At 33.9% G+C, this 19,871-nt stretch overlaps 1 protein-coding gene across 2 annotated transcripts in view; it reads left to right on the top strand.

Annotated features, from left to right (window-relative positions):
• The window catches only part of SNTG1 (syntrophin gamma 1), a 339,484-nt gene that overhangs the window by 173,648 nt on the left and 145,965 nt on the right, over positions 1 to 19,871 (top strand). For both annotated transcript variants that reach the window (XM_071553118.1, XM_071553119.1), the window contains exons 3-4: positions 6,894 to 7,028; positions 18,767 to 18,823. In XM_071553118.1, coding sequence (XP_071409219.1) covers positions 6,894 to 7,028; positions 18,767 to 18,823 — 192 coding nt within the window. The remainder of the gene's footprint in view (positions 1 to 6,893; positions 7,029 to 18,766; positions 18,824 to 19,871) is intronic.

Raw genomic sequence — 19,871 nt, 5'->3', positions numbered from 1 at the left:
CTGGTACTTCCATCCTTACTAAATGACAGTGAATGGTTTGAGCCGTGTTTCAATTTGCATAAAGCCAAAATATTCCACATAGATGCACTGAGGCCAAAACAGGTTTTTTAATGTCTGTGACAGTCTTTTTTGTTTTGTTTTTTTTTTTTTTAATTTCATTCATTCTAAATAACTGCTGCTCTAGTGCTGCTCTAGTCCCTGAGGGAATCTTAGTTCTTCCACAGTACTGATATTTTCATGCATCCCTTATTTTTTCTAGTGTCTGCTAGTGGGATTTGGACGCCGAAATGGTCTTGTCTACTTGTAGGTGCCTGCATGTGCACTTTATGCCCAAGTTCCTTCTGCGGATCTGAATGGTACAGTCAGTGCTGTTATAATGAGAGCTTAAACATGCATAGACAGGGAGAGTTTCTTGTCAATCTCAAGATGGTGTCTATGATTCTAATGATTACTTTCTCCCCTAAGAATCTTATCTTTAGGCTCTGTTGCCTTTCAAAGCATCTTAAAGTAATATTATTCTGCAAGAAAATACCTTCTATGCTAGACAATTTAAAAGGCACTACAGAAAGAGGAGGTCTTACACATATACCCACAATTTTTTTAAGGGGAAATATCTGGTATCTGATGAGGAGAAAATTATAAGTTTTCTTTTTTTCTTTTATTTTGTGGTTTCCCCACGTACTAGCTGTGGGAAGTTTTTCACTCTTTTGTGTTTGAGTATTTTGCATTCCATGCTCTTTTCCCTCACTGATCAGCAAATGTATCCATTTTACTGGTTCTTGTACTTAACAATTTCTAAACCATAAGACTATATAGCTCCTTTCTTATAATTTATCCTGAGCTTTCTGAACTTTACAAGAGCATAGATCATAGAGTCACTGGGTTCTTTAAATGCTCTCCTGTACTTGCTTGACCTTATTCTATATTCTGAAATCTATCTCTTGGAAGATAACCTCGGTCTCTGACATAATACTGTCCTCTGCAGTGAAAGTACCCATCTTATGAAATTGAGGACTTGGGATGATTATAATGCATTAGAACATTTTCCCCTGAGATACTTTTTTTTTTAAGTTCATATTTTCCATGTACTTTGAGAACAAGCTGCATTAGCAGCTTTCTAACTTTTCTAACTTTCTAACTTTTGAAATCTCATTCTTTGCCTCTAATAGTCTTTTTCCCCCTGAATACACATCAAACTTATTTGAGTCAGTAAATGCCCCATTCATTTTCCTGCTTATAGTCTGTTCATCTGTTTTCACAGTACTGTCCATTGTTTCTATGAAAGATTAGTTTGAATTGGTAAACTGTTTGCTTGTACTCTGCTTTATAAATCCTATGAATATTGCTGTTGACTTCACAAACTTTATAATTTGATACATTCTGAAGTTCAGAGGTTTTAGTGACTTCTATTTCAACATCCATCTAGTTGTTTGGTGGTTTTTTTGTTTGGGTTCCCCCCCCCACACACACACACACAGAATGTGTTTTAATTTTAAGCCATATTTTTACTTCCTTGTGGGGTTCTTCCCTAAATCCTGTTACATATATTTTTGGTCCTCTTTTAGTCACCTTGGTCATTGTCAATTCAGACATCAAAGTGGCATCATTGTAGGTTCAGAAAATGAAAGTTTTTGCTCTTAAAAAACACCTTAGTTAAATAAGAAATTCATATATATATATATATATATACACATATATATATTTAATTTATATATATTTATATTTATAATGTTTTTTCCAAGTGCCTAATTTACATGTTGAATTACAGACTATGTGTAACAAAGGACTTTCTTCAGGAAACTTTATTCATTCAAGAAAATCATTTATGAACAATAACACAGACAAACACTCACCTGACAAATCAAATGAAAATAAGTTCAAATCCAAATTCAGATTTTTGTGCAGTTCTTACAAATTGGACTGTGCAATTCATATGAAGGAATGGACTTGCTGTCTTTTGGCTGGAAAATCTTGGTAGCTGATAAAAGAGGCTCTGAATGACAAGCTGAACATATTCCAGTGTGTCTGGGCTGCATTCCAATTTTTGACAATATAAGTGCTTTTCACTTAATCTAGCAACACCTCCACAGAATGTGAAGCTGGACCATCTAAAAAAACATCCTTTATGTGGTTCTGACACATATTCCTACCTCTTGAATCCATTGTCATTACCTCCTTAGGCCTCTGATTAAATTTCCTTTTTTATTATTATACATACTTGTGATTATAAAGCAGGACAGGCATATCTCCAGATACTCAGGGGTCAGCCACAGTTCAAATAAGCATCTGAAAGGGTAGATGGTAATCTGAAGGAACTACATACACATTTAAGGCAGCCTCTGTAACCTGTTCTCCTTACTGGTATGGTGTTCTTGATAGTAGAAATAAATTTCGGGGCTTAAAACCAAATTGCAGAAGTTTAGTTTATTTTATGACCTATCAGTGAAAAGAAGCTAAAAATCCAGGTCACCTAGCACTGATCATTTGCTGAGATTTTTTTTCTCTCTTCCTTTCTTCCACTGGTTTGTGGACTAAACTATTCTGGGATATCTGTTAAAAGTTTTCTTACTGATGTGAAAATAAAAGTAGTAAAGCTAAATAATTTATTATTTTACTCTAAGGCAAAGGACATAGACAAAATAGCATAGATGAAACGATATATTTGTGTCTTGAAAACTAATACCTGCTATTTTAAATAATATGAAATACTGTGGAAGTCTCCTCTGGAACAAAACATAGAAAAAATTTTAAAACTTTTTTCCTATCATAAATGACAAGGAAAAAGCAAAGAGAAAAAAATTACAAAAAAATAATATAGCGATGGAAAAAATTCCAGCAGACTTAATTAGGCCAGATAAATAAAAAAAAAAAAAATTGGCAGTTCTGCAAGAAACTGACTTCTAAATCAACAGATAATTTTAAAGATGCTTCTTCTACAGTATTTATTTTTTTACCTGTTTCGTAGAGACCCTGCTGCTAGCATAAATCTGTAAATTGTAGTTTTCATGTGTATTTCCTGTGAAATTAATCCTTAAATATTTGTGAAGGCCATATATTCTGCACTAAGCTGTTTTCAGTATGTAAGCATTTCTAAATTCCTTTGAGGAAAAGTATTAGGGCCAGATCTTATACACAGCCCATGTGGACAATGTGGCACAAGTTAGGGTATAAAGGAAAAAAAAAATTGCCTTTTTTCACTGACATGTTGCTAGTAAGGAACAGAGCACGACCATATTCTTTAGAGAAGCAATCTGCCTTAAGGATTCTGCTGGTCTATAGTATTCTCTATAGTGACCTGAAGCAGAGAGTTCACCACAGACTGATGTGGGAAAGCAAAAGGAGATCAGTTTTCAGCCCCTCTTGTAGTTACTTTAGTTCTGGAACTGTAAGCAGTTCCAAGAACATCAGCTCTTGCCACATCAGTGTTCTTGTCTAACTCAGCTTAAAAGGGTATAGAATGAGATGACAGAGGCAGCATTATGCAGGTGCAACATCCACCCCATGTGTTACTTCTACCCTCCTTCATCACTACTTTTGCTTGAAGTCTTATATGGAAACTCATTTTCTTCACTGCTTTATGTTGCTTCCATATGCATTCCTTAAAACATCTTACCCACTTCTGAAAAATTTGCAACTTCAAACACTCAGTTTTCTTCCCATCTTTGCAACAGGTGCCAAACTGTATAAATAAGGCAATGTTCTTTTCAATGTTCCTTTTGATGTTCTTGGCAGTTTGGGCTCAAACATAGAGTCAAGTTGTATTGGCTTAACAAACTGTTACCAGCTGAACTCTGCTTCTCTGTTCATGTCTGCTGTAAGGTGATGCAGCATGTCACACACTTGAGCACGAGGGGATGCCTTGCATGACCTCACACTGACAGTGACAGTAGCTCAACTGATGTGCCCTATTCTGTCTTACTGCTACAAGCCGGGAGTAGGGCACAGCCCTCTGCCAGTGAAATGTAGAAGGGTTGAAGGGTGAAAAAATTAGCACACACACACATGCAGTCCCTTAGAAATTAGTACCAGGAACAAAAGCTAACATGAGCCATAGCTCTGCACTCCCACACCTCCCACACATACGTACACATACACGCACACACCCCATCTAAGGTCTTCAAATAGAGACGGCAGGAGTATAGGCTAGACAGTTGGTTTCCCTCTAGCCAAAATAATTTTAATGGGGCCATGTGAATGAAAAATGTTGATGTGCAAAGCAATTTACATGAAAGTATATATACACGTTGTCTTTCCTAAATTCTAGCTCTGGATATGGATGCAGGAGCTCATATCTTCCTTTCACTCAGTTTATGGGATTCTTTGAAGGGAGTGAGCAGAAAAAAAGAAGTTTCAGCATACAAAAATGAAACAAAGTAATTGAATTCTAGTATTTGTTCTCAAGGTCTTCTTTTGAAGTTACCTAATGAAACTCAACTACATTCTTCGTCTTTATGTGGTTGTTAATGCTGCTCTCAGTTAGGAGAGGGAAAGAGGTAGCGTGGTTGAAGATTTAACTGAACTATATCATAAATGAGCTTTCATAAAGCCCAACAACAGTGAAGACGTTCATTACATTTTAGAGTGTCTGATGTAAATAACGTCTCTGAATGTTTGTGGTCAGTCTTTCCAAGGGCCAAAATATTTTGCTGTTCCCAAGTTTGATTTCGTAGTTCAGACTGAATAAGCTCAATCCACAGGCATTTAGAAACAGACTTGAATTTTAGTTTTATTCTAATGGATAATTGTGTCTGCTGTGGTTATATGCCTCTAATTCCCCTAAAGAAATCTCTCATCTTTTTCAGAAAGACTCTGGAAATTTTTTAAGGTTATTGACCAAATCAGAAATGTGCAGTCAAGTAAGGCACAGTTACTGTACTCAGTGAATGGGAGGCAGAATTTATTATATTTCCAGTTATCTAAGGAGGAGCAAAGACATATTTGCAAACTTCTGCAGGAGAAAGGCATTTTATAAGTGGTAACTAGCCACTTTTATTTGACCATGTTATTTACAGCCCACATTGTTCAATTTCCATTGTCACTTACTGCTTACTTTACTACTCTGTGGAGAAAGAAGGCACCTTAGTTTGTAAAGCAGAAGTTACAAGAACAGAACCATTCTTTTTTTATTATTTTAATATTGTAATGTTATATGTATGATATAAAAGGGCATTTTTCAGTGGTACTGAAAACCTAACTCCTTTGTGATCTATTTAGTTTGTCTGTGCATGTGAAACAGTTTCTATCCCAACCTGTTAAAAAAAAAAAAAGAAAAAAAAAGGCATCTTAATATTAGGAAAAAGGTGTATGATGACTTTTGACCAGAGCTTCTACTGACCCCAATGTGAGTCCAGTGTGTGGAACTCTTCATTTTTTCTTATTATTATTTAGTTTAAAAAGAATAAAACCAACATCACAGCCACTTTCAAAGTCATGGCTGAATTATACACATTTGCTCCCGGCATTCAAGGAAAAATTATTTCCAAAGTTTGAGTGTTGAGTATGGAGTAGAAGTGACAGAACAGTTTGTCAGTGGAGAACATTATATAGAGCTATTTAAAGGTTGTTCTCGACCTTTCCACCTCTTTTAAAGCTTCATGAGACAGATTTAAACTTCTCTTCTGCCAGGTGCCTACTGTTGGTTCCATATTTGTGTTTGTTCTCTCCATGCTGTGAATGTAAGGTATCAGAGCACATTATGGGGAGACCTTTCAAATCCTCTTTTAGACTCTTGTCTGAGAAAGAGACCTCAAATTCAGCCAGGTCAACCTTGGCACTTAAAGTTCACAGAAATGCTTTTGTTTCCTTGATCTCCTCTTAAGCCAACGTTTTACAAATGGCGGATTGAAATCTGACCTCTGTAAAGACAGTGAAAGTTTTCATATTGGCACTGATGAGCGCAAGATTTTAAATATTTTTTATACATGAATTTTATTCTGAAATACAGATCGGGATACCTATATATCTATATCTATGCAAATACATGTGTTTATACTGATAAATTATATCTTATTAAGCTAAATTTTGAGATCATTTGTAAGAAGATTTCTCATATAAAAAATGCTCTATCAATAGGATTTTCATCCATTTATGAATTATTACAAAGAGTGCTATTTTAAACACAGCCTTGAGGGAAAAATTATTAAATACTGATGGTACTTATATGTACCATCTTTTACACTGCTCAAGCTTCTCATGTATAATGCTCCGAAAGATAGCACAAATAGCTACTACCATGAAGCCACAGTTAATTGCTGCAAAATCACTTATTTTATATTGAAGAATCCTACAGAATTCCTGATCTTTAGCTACAAATTTAAAATACAGCAAGAATTAAGTTACTAGAAGTAGTTGTATTCTTTGATTTTTTTTTCTCTTATTCTTAAATTCAGCATCCTCATTTGAATAGGAACATGAAAGAATGAGTCAATATTGTGCTCCCAGATAAGGAAAAGCTGACAACTATTTCATGTAGCCATTGGTGCTCACATCTGGCTAGTTTGGAAGTGTCACTGTATGTCTTTCTGTGTCAAAATTGGTGTAATATGTGGAGCATCAGCTTTTGCTTCATGTCCAAGTGAGGTGTCATAATTTAATACAAAGATAGAAAATAAGAGCACATATGATCTGAAGCAATTTGAAATGAGTTTCACAAATTCATCGTGAGTGAAATTGTACCTTATTATTGTAAAATCTGCCTTCACTATATGCTACTTTTACCACTGTTCTCTTGTAGTCTAAACACAGTACAGTGATGACTGGAAATAGTTTTAGATATTTGGAAATGTATTTATGGTAACTGTAGCTATCTCTCAACTATTCTGATTCAAATACCACTTCTAGAAACGCAAAGTACTAATTAAAAACCCCTTTTTTCTTTATTCCTTCCTTTGAAGACAAAGACAGGAGTTTGTTTGCTGCAGGATGGTAACCAGGAGCCTTTCAAAGTGCGACTGCACTTAGCCAAAGATATTTTGATGATCCAGGAGCAGGATGTGATCTGTGTGTCTGGTGAGCCTTTCTATTCTGGTGTAAGTAGTTTTTCTATTTCTTCTTTAAGATGTTCTTTACAAATTAAAACAAAACCCAAACAACAAAACCCTGTATGTACATGTGTGCAGTTGTATACATGCATAGGTATGCATTTACTCCCATGGTTTAGTATTTCATTTTATACTGTTAACACTAAGTGTATTTAATATATCATCTTTTGTGAATAAATATTAGCAATACTCATCCAACAAGTAGCAATAAGATAGTAAGTTATATCTGTGGGTAAAGTATTGTTTCTGTTCACTCACCCTTGGGTATTGGAGCCACTGACTGCCAGAGCAATGACATGAGCAGTGGTGTTGCGGGGAGTACAGATACTTCAGCGTACTTAGGTATCTGCGTATTGTCTGTGGAATTGATAAGGTGGTTGTGACAGGGATTTGCTGATAGAGGAATTATCTTCTATCCTCTGTTGCTTTGGTTGATTCCTATGGTAGCACAGTACTAGACTTCATGCATGCTGTGAGGGCTACTAATTTTACCAGCACATCATGTTAATGGGGATGGAACAGTGTAATAGTGTGTTTTATGTATTACTGTTTTATATGATGTGTCAGATTTCTTATTTAAGCATCTTATTTAATCTTGTGCATAAGAAACTGAGCTTTATAGACAATTATTTAGAAGATCTGTAAAATTTTATATAGAACATTATTGTATGTTTTTAGTACTATTATAATGCTAAGTTTTAATTTAACATTAGAAGATAGATACAATAATAATAGAAACCATTTGGTATTCATTTCTATAGACATTTTTATAGACACTATAATTATGTTTTGTAGAGGTATTTTTAAGATTCATGGGAAATTATCATAACATTCTGCTCTTCCTTTGAGCTAAATAAAATTATCATGGAATTCATGTTAAATCTTATGAGTCATAATATTGTAATGTTTGTTTATGCAAACGTTATGTGAATGCTATTATGTCTGTCTCTTTTATTATTTAATTGCTGTTGTTGCCACATACCTGTATATCTAAATAAAAGTACAATAAAAAAAAGCAGAAACCACAAGTAAATTGGTAGAATGCTAGCAGTGCTAACAACATGGAAGATTAATGGAATATGTATTCAATAATCTATCTCAAGATTACGAACATTCCAGGGTGAAAGTTTCAGAGCTTTTCTCTGAAACATGAGGAACAGACTGCCTACACTGTCTCCATACAGTCTGGGTTTATTTACATGAAAAATCTGACATTAGCTTTTCGCTGTTTCCTGCTGTACAAATACAGTCTACTAATACAGGTCTGTGTCCTTTGTGCGGAATATAGATGCTCCTTTTCCCAGTCAGAATATACTGTTCCTAAATCTAAGGGACATCTAGCAGCCAGGATAGAAAGCAGTTATGAGTTCAAGCTCAGGTTACAGTAGTTCAATTAGCAACATGCACTGTGACACCATTATTCCACCAACATCATTCTGGCATTATTTATTAAAAGATTTTATCACTCAGAAATACAACTTTCATTAATCTGCTGTAATATCTGTTACTCCTGCTGAACTTGTTATTTAAAAGTTTCCATGAAATGCATGTTAATTTTTTTCCCTTTTCACAGCAAAGCTTTTTCTTACAGTTTTGCTGTCTTTAGTTTTGCAAAGGCTCTGTAGAAAATAATGGATTATTTGCCTTGCCAGTTAAACTCCCCCATATTATTTGCATATTGAATGCATAACTCGTTAGCTGACTGATACTAGTGTGGTGATGAAGAGTTTCTTTCTCCAATGACACTAGTCATTGTTAGACTAGTGACTTTTGAGTATTTTAGCCTGATTTCCTCTGGGATTAAGACTAGGTTTTGTAGCAGTAGGTTTGTTCCAACTAAGGGTGATTGGCATTTCACACAGTTAGCTGTGCTTTTATCACAGGTAATTTAAATAATCTGAAATTATGTGCTTTGATTGTATCCTATAATCAGACAAGCCCCACAGTCTTCTTTTTTTTTTTTAATTTTCCTCATTTTTATTCCTGATTTATTAGGTTTAATTTGTTTGTTTTTCTTATGTTTTACTGTGGTTCGTTGATTGTGTTTTGTGTTTTCTGTCATTTTAGATAAATGATCACATTTATTTTTCTTTTACCTGAATTCCACAAAGCAAGTGTTTTCATTAGCAACTGGCACTGAATGCCTCAGAGAATAAACTCTAAAGAATGAAAATAAAATTCATAACTGAAAAACAATAGTATTAAATTTTATAGACAAGTAGCCACAGTAGTTCTTTTAATTCTATTTTAATAAATAATCTTCAAATAATTTGATTATAAGGTTTTTCTTTATCAGTTTTTCACTAGTATGGAACGAAAGGCTATTACTGTGTTTCTAGTTCAGAACAGTGTCTCTTCTGTTTGTTGGGTCTGAATCAATTTGCATGCTCCTCTGTGTAGGACAGACTTTAAACAGGCACTTAGCGTTCCAGCAGCATCCTGATCAGCATCCTGTGGAATAATCTAAATGAAATCAATGGCTTCTTAGGAATGAAGTGCTGTTTAATGTGAGCACATGGAATAAGGACCTAGTTCTTAATTTAGAACACTTCCTTTTTGGAAGACAGTTCTAGTTTCCAAAACCTTGTTTCTTCTTTCATTGTATAGAGTTTGGAGTAGGAAAATAAAATGCATAAAAGATTATAAGTAAGATAAACACTGTTAAACACTAAAGAATGAAGCATCTGTTTCTTAAGTGGGCTGAACAAAATGATAACGTTAGTGAGAGTCCTGCAGCAATTGTATCTATAGCAATTCCATAAAGCATTAACAGTCATTCAAATGATCACTGATTAGATCTAAATTTGAGCATCAGTTGCATCAATGGGTTTTGAAGATATTTCTTTTTGTATAGAATATGACAGACTTGCTTTCCATGAGAAAGAATCATAGCGGGCTCAATATTATGCTGCTAGTAGACATCTGAAGTGGATTTGAACTCAAGTGTGACCAAAAGTGAGATGAGACATTTAATAAAAGTCAAAGACTAGAAGGCAGCATCATTACAAATCCAGATTAAATCCTTGCCTGTAGAAAGGCTTTATGGTACAGGAAGTATATGCCTGAGGTGGAGAAGCTTTTGTTCTGAAGGTATCCATGAGTCTGTCTGTGGAAAATCTGGAAGATAAGACTGGTGTCTTGTTAGGTCATATGCACCTTTTTCTCCTCTAAGGTAACTGGATACACAAGATGTTTTTTTCATAATTCTGGTATTGCTAACAGACAGTTTTCATATAATCATCATAAATCTTCATGCCAGTTTATTGTGGTACAGAACAGTTAGGAAGTGCCCTGAAAACAGCTGAATTAAACCATATAGGAACTTCATGGCAGAAATATAGAAGAACTTTACATATTCTTGTTATGGGTTTAGCTAGGCCTAAATTTAGGCTTTATTTTTAGTGCAGGCCTCGGATTATCAGCTGACTCAAGCTGGGTCAGGCAGCTGACAGCTGACTCCATTGGCCAGTGGTATTCCAAACCCTATTCCGACATCATCTCAAATATAAAAACAGGTGCAGGAGGGGCTTAGTTCAGTTCCTCCTGGCTGCTCATCTGGGAAGGACGTGTTGTGTTGTTTTGCTGGACTGGGCCTCACCTCCACTTGCTGCTATGGTATCTTAGGAAAGTAAAATGTTTAGTCTTAGTCTTCTCTCTGCTTGGGTCTGTCCCTTGGGGGATTGAGTTCTCGCAGATGATTTGGAGATAGAATAGTGGAATTTGTGTGCGATAGGGAATGGGCAGTTATTGTTTGTTATTTCTAAGTTGTGTGTGTGTGTTATATTGTAGTTTTCTTTTAATTTTCTCCTTTCTGTATAAATATATAAACTTGTTTTGAGTTTCCAGGCTTTTTCCTCCCTTTCTCGACAGAGGGAGGGAAGCTCTGATACTCTCTCTTGGGCATTTGCCATTTTGCCAGCTCAACCCAAGACAATCCTTTTAAATGTATTTCTTCAATTACATGAAATTCTGCTCAGAAAATTGCTTTATGGTGCTCCAGGTAACATTTTGCAATGAGGCAACTCCCAGTTTTTAGACATACATGTCAATAACCTGCACTAACAAGGAGAGCCTAATGCTTTGGTGAAAGTTTAGCCTCAGATGTGGCATGTCTGATCTGAAATATCACTCTTCAGTAGATTAAGTCTTAGGAATAGTTTTAATCTTTGGAACTGCAGAATCAGTACTTTTATTTTAATCATCACAATTTCTCTCAGCTTTCATGACCATCTGAAATTTAAGTAAAAATATTATTGTGCTTTATCAAGATAAGTACTGTGGATTTTTTTTCCTCTTTTCTTTAATAAATTTTATTTGTTTGCTAACTGTACTCAGAAATTCTTCTACACTTAGAACCTACGTTATGTGAGATCTGTAAATTAAGGACATAACGCTCTACCATATGACAGGATGGATAATTTGAACCTAAAAAATGAAAAATAAAAAATCTAAAAGAAATTAAACTATGGGCAGCTGGAAAATTAACTTCAGCTACCAGGTCAGTTCACATTTTCACAAAATTATCTTAAAAGTTCTGGTAAATGGTCATAGATTTTACAAAATACAGCTAAGTCACCTGACAATAACATGCAGATGAATCACAGTTCTTTACTGCTGTGTAGTAATGCATGATTTAATTAAACATTAGTAATTTCTTTTAGTGGTTTTATTTTTTATTTTATTAACAGTCTTTCGGGGAAATTGGTGTGATCATTCAGAATGCAATACTTATAAAATGTGAGTGCACATTTTTTGTGAATTTCTAGAGCAGCAGCTCTCAGAGTAGCATGCTTTTGTCCAAGGATTTAACTGAGGTTGATTACAAATGTATCTGAATGTAGCCTATGAACTGTAATTGATTTTCAACAGAGAAAAGCCCATCCCCAAGGTCAGAAAGTAACACTGACTTAAATCATTGCGCTATAGCCAGATCTGTTTTCTGACATTGTTAATCACATAGTCATTCTTTTTTTTTGTAAAGATAAGAACATATGATATCTGACTTTTAAAGCTGTCTCTTTGCTATTGAGAAATCAACAGTCTTTAAAGATTTATAAATCCATACAAAGCCCATAAAGTATTATAAAAATTAGTTGTTAGAGATTTATTTTTTTCAAATTTGTAATAAAACAAAGGTTCTTTTAAGTTACAAATTTTGCAAAATAGAATGGTTTTCTTGGGGATTTTTTTATTTAAATAATACAGGCATTAATAATTTATAGTATAAATTTAAATTCAGAACATATGACTTTGACTTGCCTGGGCAGTCAGATGAAGTAATTACCTTTTCCTTGCTTGTGTATTTAAATTTTTGAGACTTTCTGAGAGTTAATTTTTTGTCTGTCGGATCATTCTCTTTTGAAAATTATATATTTTCTTTTCATATATTTGGTGTTGATAAAAGAAGTTTAATTAACATTAGTAATTTTTATTAATAGAAATTTAAAAAAGTTAAAAGCTTAGAATACTAAATAATGGGTTTGATTTATTTCCTGTATTGTATTCATTGAAAAATTTGATTCCGATATGTGGGTGAATATTATAAACAGTGCCAAAATGAAACTCCATATCTTGGAAAGATTTGCAAATATGTGGACAGATAGGTCACCTTTCAAGCACTTTCTACTCTTGTTACCTTCACAAAGCTACCAGTAAGAATCTTTGGGTTTGGGTTTTGTTTTTTTTATCATGTTGATATCTGTCAGCTAATCAATGGAGTGAATCCATTTGTTCACAGAAGTCGTCAAATATCTATCAGATGGGGGGAACTTTTTTTTCCTGCCCATCTGGGCAGTTTTAAAGTGACAACCTGACAGATGTAAATATGATTATTTAGAGAAAGCCTAAGGTGGCTTATTTTTCTGCAGCTACTTAAAAGTAAAAAGCATAGCAATCAACTGAGGTTAAAATTGACATTTATAATGCCAAATTTGAAAGAGAACAATAACCTTTCCTAGTGCAAGTTCAGATACATACTGACTTCAGCTTTATGTTTCTGTTTCTTCCTCTTTTATTTTTGTAATAAGAAATGCAGTACTTCTGAAATAAATCAGTCCTAGGAGTAGAAATTTTATAAGCAGATATTTAGGTGAATTTTTCAGCTTTTAAGCACAGGCTGCAAGACTGGGAAGATTTTGAAGTGAAAACAAGCAAAGGGTTGAGTGCTTTTGCTTATTCCAGTCAGTGTTAACAGCCTACACAACACTGGGTGTTTCCCATCCTCAGTCTCCAGCACAACTGTAGTGGAAGGGGGATTTGCAGTTGACCAGTCATTCTGCTGCCATCCCTTACTGCCAACCATCTCCAGCTGAATGAGGAACTTAAATAATGAAATAAGCTTCAAATGTCACATGATGGAAGTTGTTAGCAGACGAGCAAGTCTGCTGGCAAACCTTGTTAACACTATTAATTCAAACTGGAAATGCAACTGACCTGTGTCCTTTACACTCATAATTTGTATAGTTTGACTGATCATGTAAATTAATCCAAATAAATATCAGTAAGAAAGAGCAAAGCATTACCAAAAAGAGGATATAAAACCATGAAAATGTATGCAATAATTAAATGAATGAAATAAAAAATTCTCATGATGTTTTCTTATTTCAAAAAGTAATGGAATTACTACTGGTAAACTTTATAAGAGCATGGCCTTGAAAATATTATGGCATCAGATGTTAACAGGTTGATCTATGAAGTTGCTGCCAATGTATTCATTTTATCTCTATAATATTACATTTTAAAATTTATGTGCTAACATTCTCCTCCTTCCCCCCTCCCCTACATTTTTCCATGTCACTGTGCTATTTTAGATTCCTCTCCATGTCTATTCCTTTGTTCTCACCTACTATTTTGTGCTGCATCCATACAGCTTTTCATCATTTTCTTCATATGTATAGTACCGTGGTATCTGTTCTATCCACTTTTCTTAGATTCCTAAGAAAAGAGAAGTCTTGTTTTCTGTCTAGACCTAGAAAAATTAATTCTTCATATCTTTATTCTTGTAAGATGTATAAACAGACACACCAGATGAATAACCACACACTGGGACACAAGTGTCCGTAACTAAAAGTAAAAAAAATGTATTCCTGGAAAAAAGTGGAGTAATGGTATATTTAACTTTTACATGCTATTAATTCAGTTTTATGAAGAGTTTTAAAGTTTCTTCATCCTTTTATTAAATGTTTACTTGACTTATTTCATAAAGACACATTATTAGATTATGATATCACATTAGATGACTGGTTTGTATTGTACAGGATAAATAATTTGAAAGGGTTACCTACTAGTCATTATTTCAAAGAGTCAGTTAAACAATTACAAACTCTCTTTGGCATCACATACCAGTCAATATAAAATATTTGAATCTTTACTGTGCTCTAAGTTTTAACTGTTAAAAATAACATTAATTCTTGACTAAATGTAAATAGTTAACGATTACATAGGATTCTATGGGTTTTTTTTTCCTCACTGTTTACTGTTGTTCTGTGCTTACATGGTCATTCCTCATTTCTGATCTCACTTAGGATGTTTGAATTCTCAAGAAAATCATATGGATTATAAGGAGAAATTTTAATAGCTTTTTAATGAAAGCCTAAAAAACATTGTTTCTATTTCACTGTATAGCTCTGAGAAAGATTTTTTTGTTTGTTTGTTTTGTCAAAACTCTTAGCTGTCCTTTCCAGTCAATGAACATATGTGTGGATGAGGAATTTTCTGAGTTAAAGCCTTGGAAAATGCTGACAGGATAACACCAGCTTTGTGTTTTTTGATAAAAGGATAACTGATATTGTTCTGTTTCAGGAAACAGCTAAAACAGTTCTCTGAAAGTTGCTTTTAGGGATCCTAGGAGCTCTAGCTTTCCCTCTGTTTGGTATAATGTAGATAACAAGTGGGATAATAGAATTATAAGCTCACAGTACACTTTCTATAGTCTTGATAGTGAAATAAATTGGTTTTCATCTGAACCTAGTATTATTTTGTAAACTTGGAGATGAAGCTGCTTTTGGAATTTGCAAAACCCCTGCAAATTCAATCATAAAATCCCATGCTATGCAAAAAGAGGGGAAAGCAAAACTAAGAAAAATACTTTAGAAAAATCTATAGCTGACACAGATTTTTAGTAAGATTTAAATGATGGAATATCAGTATCTTTAAATTGAAACAACGTAAATGGCCAACCAAGATACTTAGAGCACTTCTTTACTGGTACAAAACGTATTGCCTTGCAGAGCAGTTGCCATATTTTACTAATGAATATTTGTAAGTAATTTTAAGAACTTAAAGCTTTTAGACCAGAGAAAAACATTTTATTATTGTTATTTTTAATTTGAAATGCTAATTAAAGCATCAGAAGAAAATAATTTGCTTCAGTTTACCAGTCAAGCTCCTGTATTGAATTAATCATTATAATAAAAATATTGTTTTTCTTTATAATACAGGGCTTTGCAGACAAAGTTTATTCAGTTCACCTGGGCTGAGAATGGCACTGAAAATTAACCCTGTCACTAAAAAAAGTTACATGCAAGTCACAAAGTAAAACTCTCTTGGATAAAGGAGTTTTCTGGCAAAACATTTCAAAGCTAGTATCTACTATCAAAATCCTTATTGGACTTTGCAACTCTAAAGGAAAGGAATCGTCTTTCCCAGGTTAAATTTGATATCCTGTCTCTATACTCAATGAAGGTGATTAACACCCAACTTAGGCACCTGCTTTGACTCACCTGAATTGAATGTGGGTTTTTTTTCTTTATTGATTGCAAAAGACAATCTGCCCTGGCCAATGGCTCAGTTTTAGATTAGATGGTGGATAGCTGTGGTTTGATGACTCCTATCATTTTTCTTTCTAGACTTCTGGGGGAAAAATAAAATTTAAAAAAGAGCTGATCAAAACTGGGGTTTGAACCTAATCCAAAATTCTGGTGCATGAAATCTGTGATGCTTCTGACAGTTCTGAAAAAGCTGTTTCACTATAAGGTTTATATGACATTTAGGATTGCCGACTAGGGAATTTTTGCTGTTTTACTAATGAAATATATAACTTGTATGTAATTATGATTTGCATTTTTGAACATAATTTGCGTGTCAGTTATTGTTACCTATCATGCTGTGAAGAATATGTAAGTCTTTTTACTAAAGTTACATCAAAGGATTGTTTCTTTAGTGTAAGAGTGAGGTGTGTTTAATTAGCCCAGGTTAAACATAGTGCAATGCCTTCATTACACATAGTATGTCACTCAAGTGACTGTAGTTTGCATTGTTTTTGAAGAGAAATTAATTTCAGTAAATGTCCAGTCCTGAAATTTTTAATAGCAGCTTTCAATGGAGATAGAAAGAAACTTGAAAAAATAGTAGACAAAACCTTCTGATCAATTATGTTTTGCTGAAAAATTAGTTTCTTGAAATTTTTCTGGTTTCTTTTCTTACTTCTACACAGTATTGCCTATTTAGTAATCTGCTATGTATTTCTGAACTATGTGTTTCTTTTACTTAAAAAAAGTAATGTTGCTCCAGTGTAAAATGTTTCTAGTTTTCTCTCAGACAGCACTTACTAACTCACAAAAGATCCCAGATCAGATGTTTTCAGGGCTGGCTTGAGTCTTCCTTTGCTAGAGTGAAAACCAAAAAGTATATTTTATTGACTCTTTTATGAGTATTTGTGCATGTGTTTAGCTTAGAAATATGACAAAGATAAAAATATTCTGCAGGATAGCTTTCTATCTTGAGTTTTTTTAAAATCATAACTAATTTATAATGTGTTCAGCTGCCACTATTTACAGTGAGTACTGACATATGATTTACAAATATTAATGAAGATTTTTGTTTTTCACTGAGCATACTACTTTGGTTGAATTTAATTCTGTAGTTTGTGGTTCTTTACTCCATTCATGGTTGATATAACATGATCAAGCCAGTTTATTGAGAGGTTGCTATTTTTCAATACCATCTTAGGTAGCATAAGTATTTTCTATTTGATTTGATCATGTATAACAAAAAGGACTAGAATTTATTGACTGGTGTCTACACGCCAAGCGTTTGTTCTTTACATGTTCAATACAAGCTGGAAGTGGAAATGAGGTGAAGTTAAAAGGAAAAATACAGCTCCCAGTGGAGCCACATCTCACTGTTCCATGTTCGTTTGTGTAAACTCAGCTAAGACTGCGCATTAGACTGTGGCATATATTGGTTTATCCTAAATATACTGCCTGCAGCATTACCTGCATCTGAAACATCATGGCAGGTTTTGTAAGGAAATCTGTGGCCTGAACTCAGTTTCTGGGAACTGCATTATAAAAGTTCCTTCTTAGAAGATTATATTGAAAATAAAAATTGAAATGTTTGGCTATTTAACAGCAAAATTATATACCTCTTTCTTAGCATAAATGTTTCCAAGTATTCTACCTTTTGCAAGCACTATCCTAAATGAATAAATGGCAAGTCTCATTTTAGGCAATCGATTTGGTCTTACTGTCCAAAACATTGGACTAGTTTATACTTGTTCTGTCTGCAGTTACACAGTTCGTATTTGTCACAAATATGAGAAAACAAATAAGGTAACTTGATTTTCCCCAAAATTATCCAACAACTTTTTTCCAAAACTCTTATATTTTAGCTGTAGATCCTCTATTTTTCTTTCTATATATGAAGTCAGGAAGAGAAAATACCTTTGTAGATAGTTCATCTTTGTCACTGTTATGTTTCTAATGACTTACTCAAATCTTTCTGACACTGGCAATCTGTGGTGATTGTGATGAAATAAATGATATATAGTTAAGACATTATGCTATCCAATATTGATGTAATTAAATGAGTATAAAATCTAGACCATATTTAATGGACATTAAAATTTTATATAATCCGTATATTTTGTATCCTGACATAAGATATATCTGCTAATAAGTTTTTTTGTTGTTGTTGTTGTTCTTGTTTTACCACACTGCCTAAATTGACTAATTCTATCAATAAGACAGACTAGGAAACAAAAAGTCTTTCTTTTAAGTGGTCATGTCTAAGACAGATACTAGTCTACAGTTTTTACAGCACAAATTTTAAGACAAACAATAAAAGGAAAGCAATGGATTGCTTTTAATAATTCTGTCTGTAACAACACCCTCTAGATCACTGGTTACAATTTTTAAACCATTGCTCTGAAATGGCTTTGTATTAGTTTGTTGGGCTTTTTACTTGTTTGTTTGTTTAATTTGGATCAGGACTGTGCTTTGAAAGGAATTTATGCAACATATCCATTTATGCTTTGGCTCACATCACTGAGTGATCTTGGAGTACACAAATTGTATTCCTTTTGCACGAAACTAAATTGGAAAATGCACTACAGGAGTTCAGTGCATGTACTTCAGCATGTAGCGTTCAGACTGCCTATGGGACTGATTTAGAACTAGTCAAGGTTAAGATCTCTGAAATCCATATGTTGTGCCCTGTCAATGTCTACAGTTTGGTTCTTAATGCATTGCAGTACTTGCTAGTATAGTGCAAATTGAACAAATTATATTTTTTGTTTGAGACAGGACCTCTGCTATTCTTCCAGGTTTTGTCTTTTTCCTCTGCAGCATAGGTTCCATAGGATTTCTGCATTTGGAAACTCAGAACTTCATTAAAACAAAAATCAATGTAGGATGGAAGCACAGAAACAGCTTATTGAAGTGTGAATACGGTTGTTCTAGCAGAAAACGTTAAATCTAACAAAGTATGTTGTGGGTTTTTTTCCCCAGGAAAGAACAGTAACGATTAGAAGACAAACTGTAGGAGGATTTGGATTAAGTATAAAGGTAGGATGATGGGTTTTTCATGTTATTCCATGTTACACAAAAGATGTCTTTGTATATAGTCAATATTACTTTTAATGAGGACAAACTATTTCAGAGGACTAGAAACAAGAGAGCAAACGTATTCTAGTATGTTAGATACTGTCGCAGTAGGCAACCAGCAACTACACTGCCTTATGTAATGGATGGCAATGGAAAGGTGATTCTCTTAAGGTTCAAACTGACCAAATCTGTACAAAGATTTGATTTAAGAGTTGAGAAGTGTTTTCAACTGTGCAGACTGTACTTTGTTCAACAGCACTCTAATTTAAATGCTTATTAATAAAAGCTTAATTACAGCAGCAGGCACGTGAAACAGCCAATAAGTTCATTGTCAATTCTCCTACAAAGAATATCACATTAATTTGCTGCATTAACGACAAAAAGTGTCATTTCTTCTCAAAGACAACAATATATCATGTTTTGCTTTCTTCAGTGAGATTCAAATGATATGTAAGTGTAGGTGATCCTTTTTGAGAGAGGGAAGAAGGGTTAATAATTTTTGTCATCATAATCTATGATTTTGAAAACCATACCTTAGCTTTGAATCTGAATGTAGACAATACAAGATTATCTTCTAAGCCCAGCAGTCCTCAGTCCCAAGATAGCAGTGGAAAAAATGAAGTGTACTTCACATGAATGCAGAGAGGCTTAAATTATGCATATAAAGTGAAAGTATAGATTTTCCTGTGAACAGCTGCTAGTATTGACCTTATATGTGACTCATAAGAAGGATTAATGTGCATTTGTGTTGTCATTGATAAGAATATTGCTGAATAGAAATACCAATTTTTAAATATGTCTTGGTATGCTTGCTGCTATCTTACTGACCCATGAAGACCTCTATTCAAGGAAAACTAATTGCTATTTTATCACCAAAGTTTCTCATCAGTTTGGCCAATGGCACCTCCAGTATTATTATGGGTCACAGATCAGTGAATAATGATGAAATTAATGCATGTCAGTGTAAAATCATGTGCACGGGAAAATGAGGTTTTATTTAGCTGGTATT

The sequence above is a fragment of the Pithys albifrons genome, chromosome 4 (genome assembly GCF_047495875.1).
Source record: "Pithys albifrons albifrons isolate INPA30051 chromosome 4, PitAlb_v1, whole genome shotgun sequence".
NCBI lineage: Eukaryota > Metazoa > Chordata > Aves > Passeriformes > Thamnophilidae > Pithys > Pithys albifrons.
This window is presented reverse-complemented; position numbering and strand designations above follow the sequence as displayed.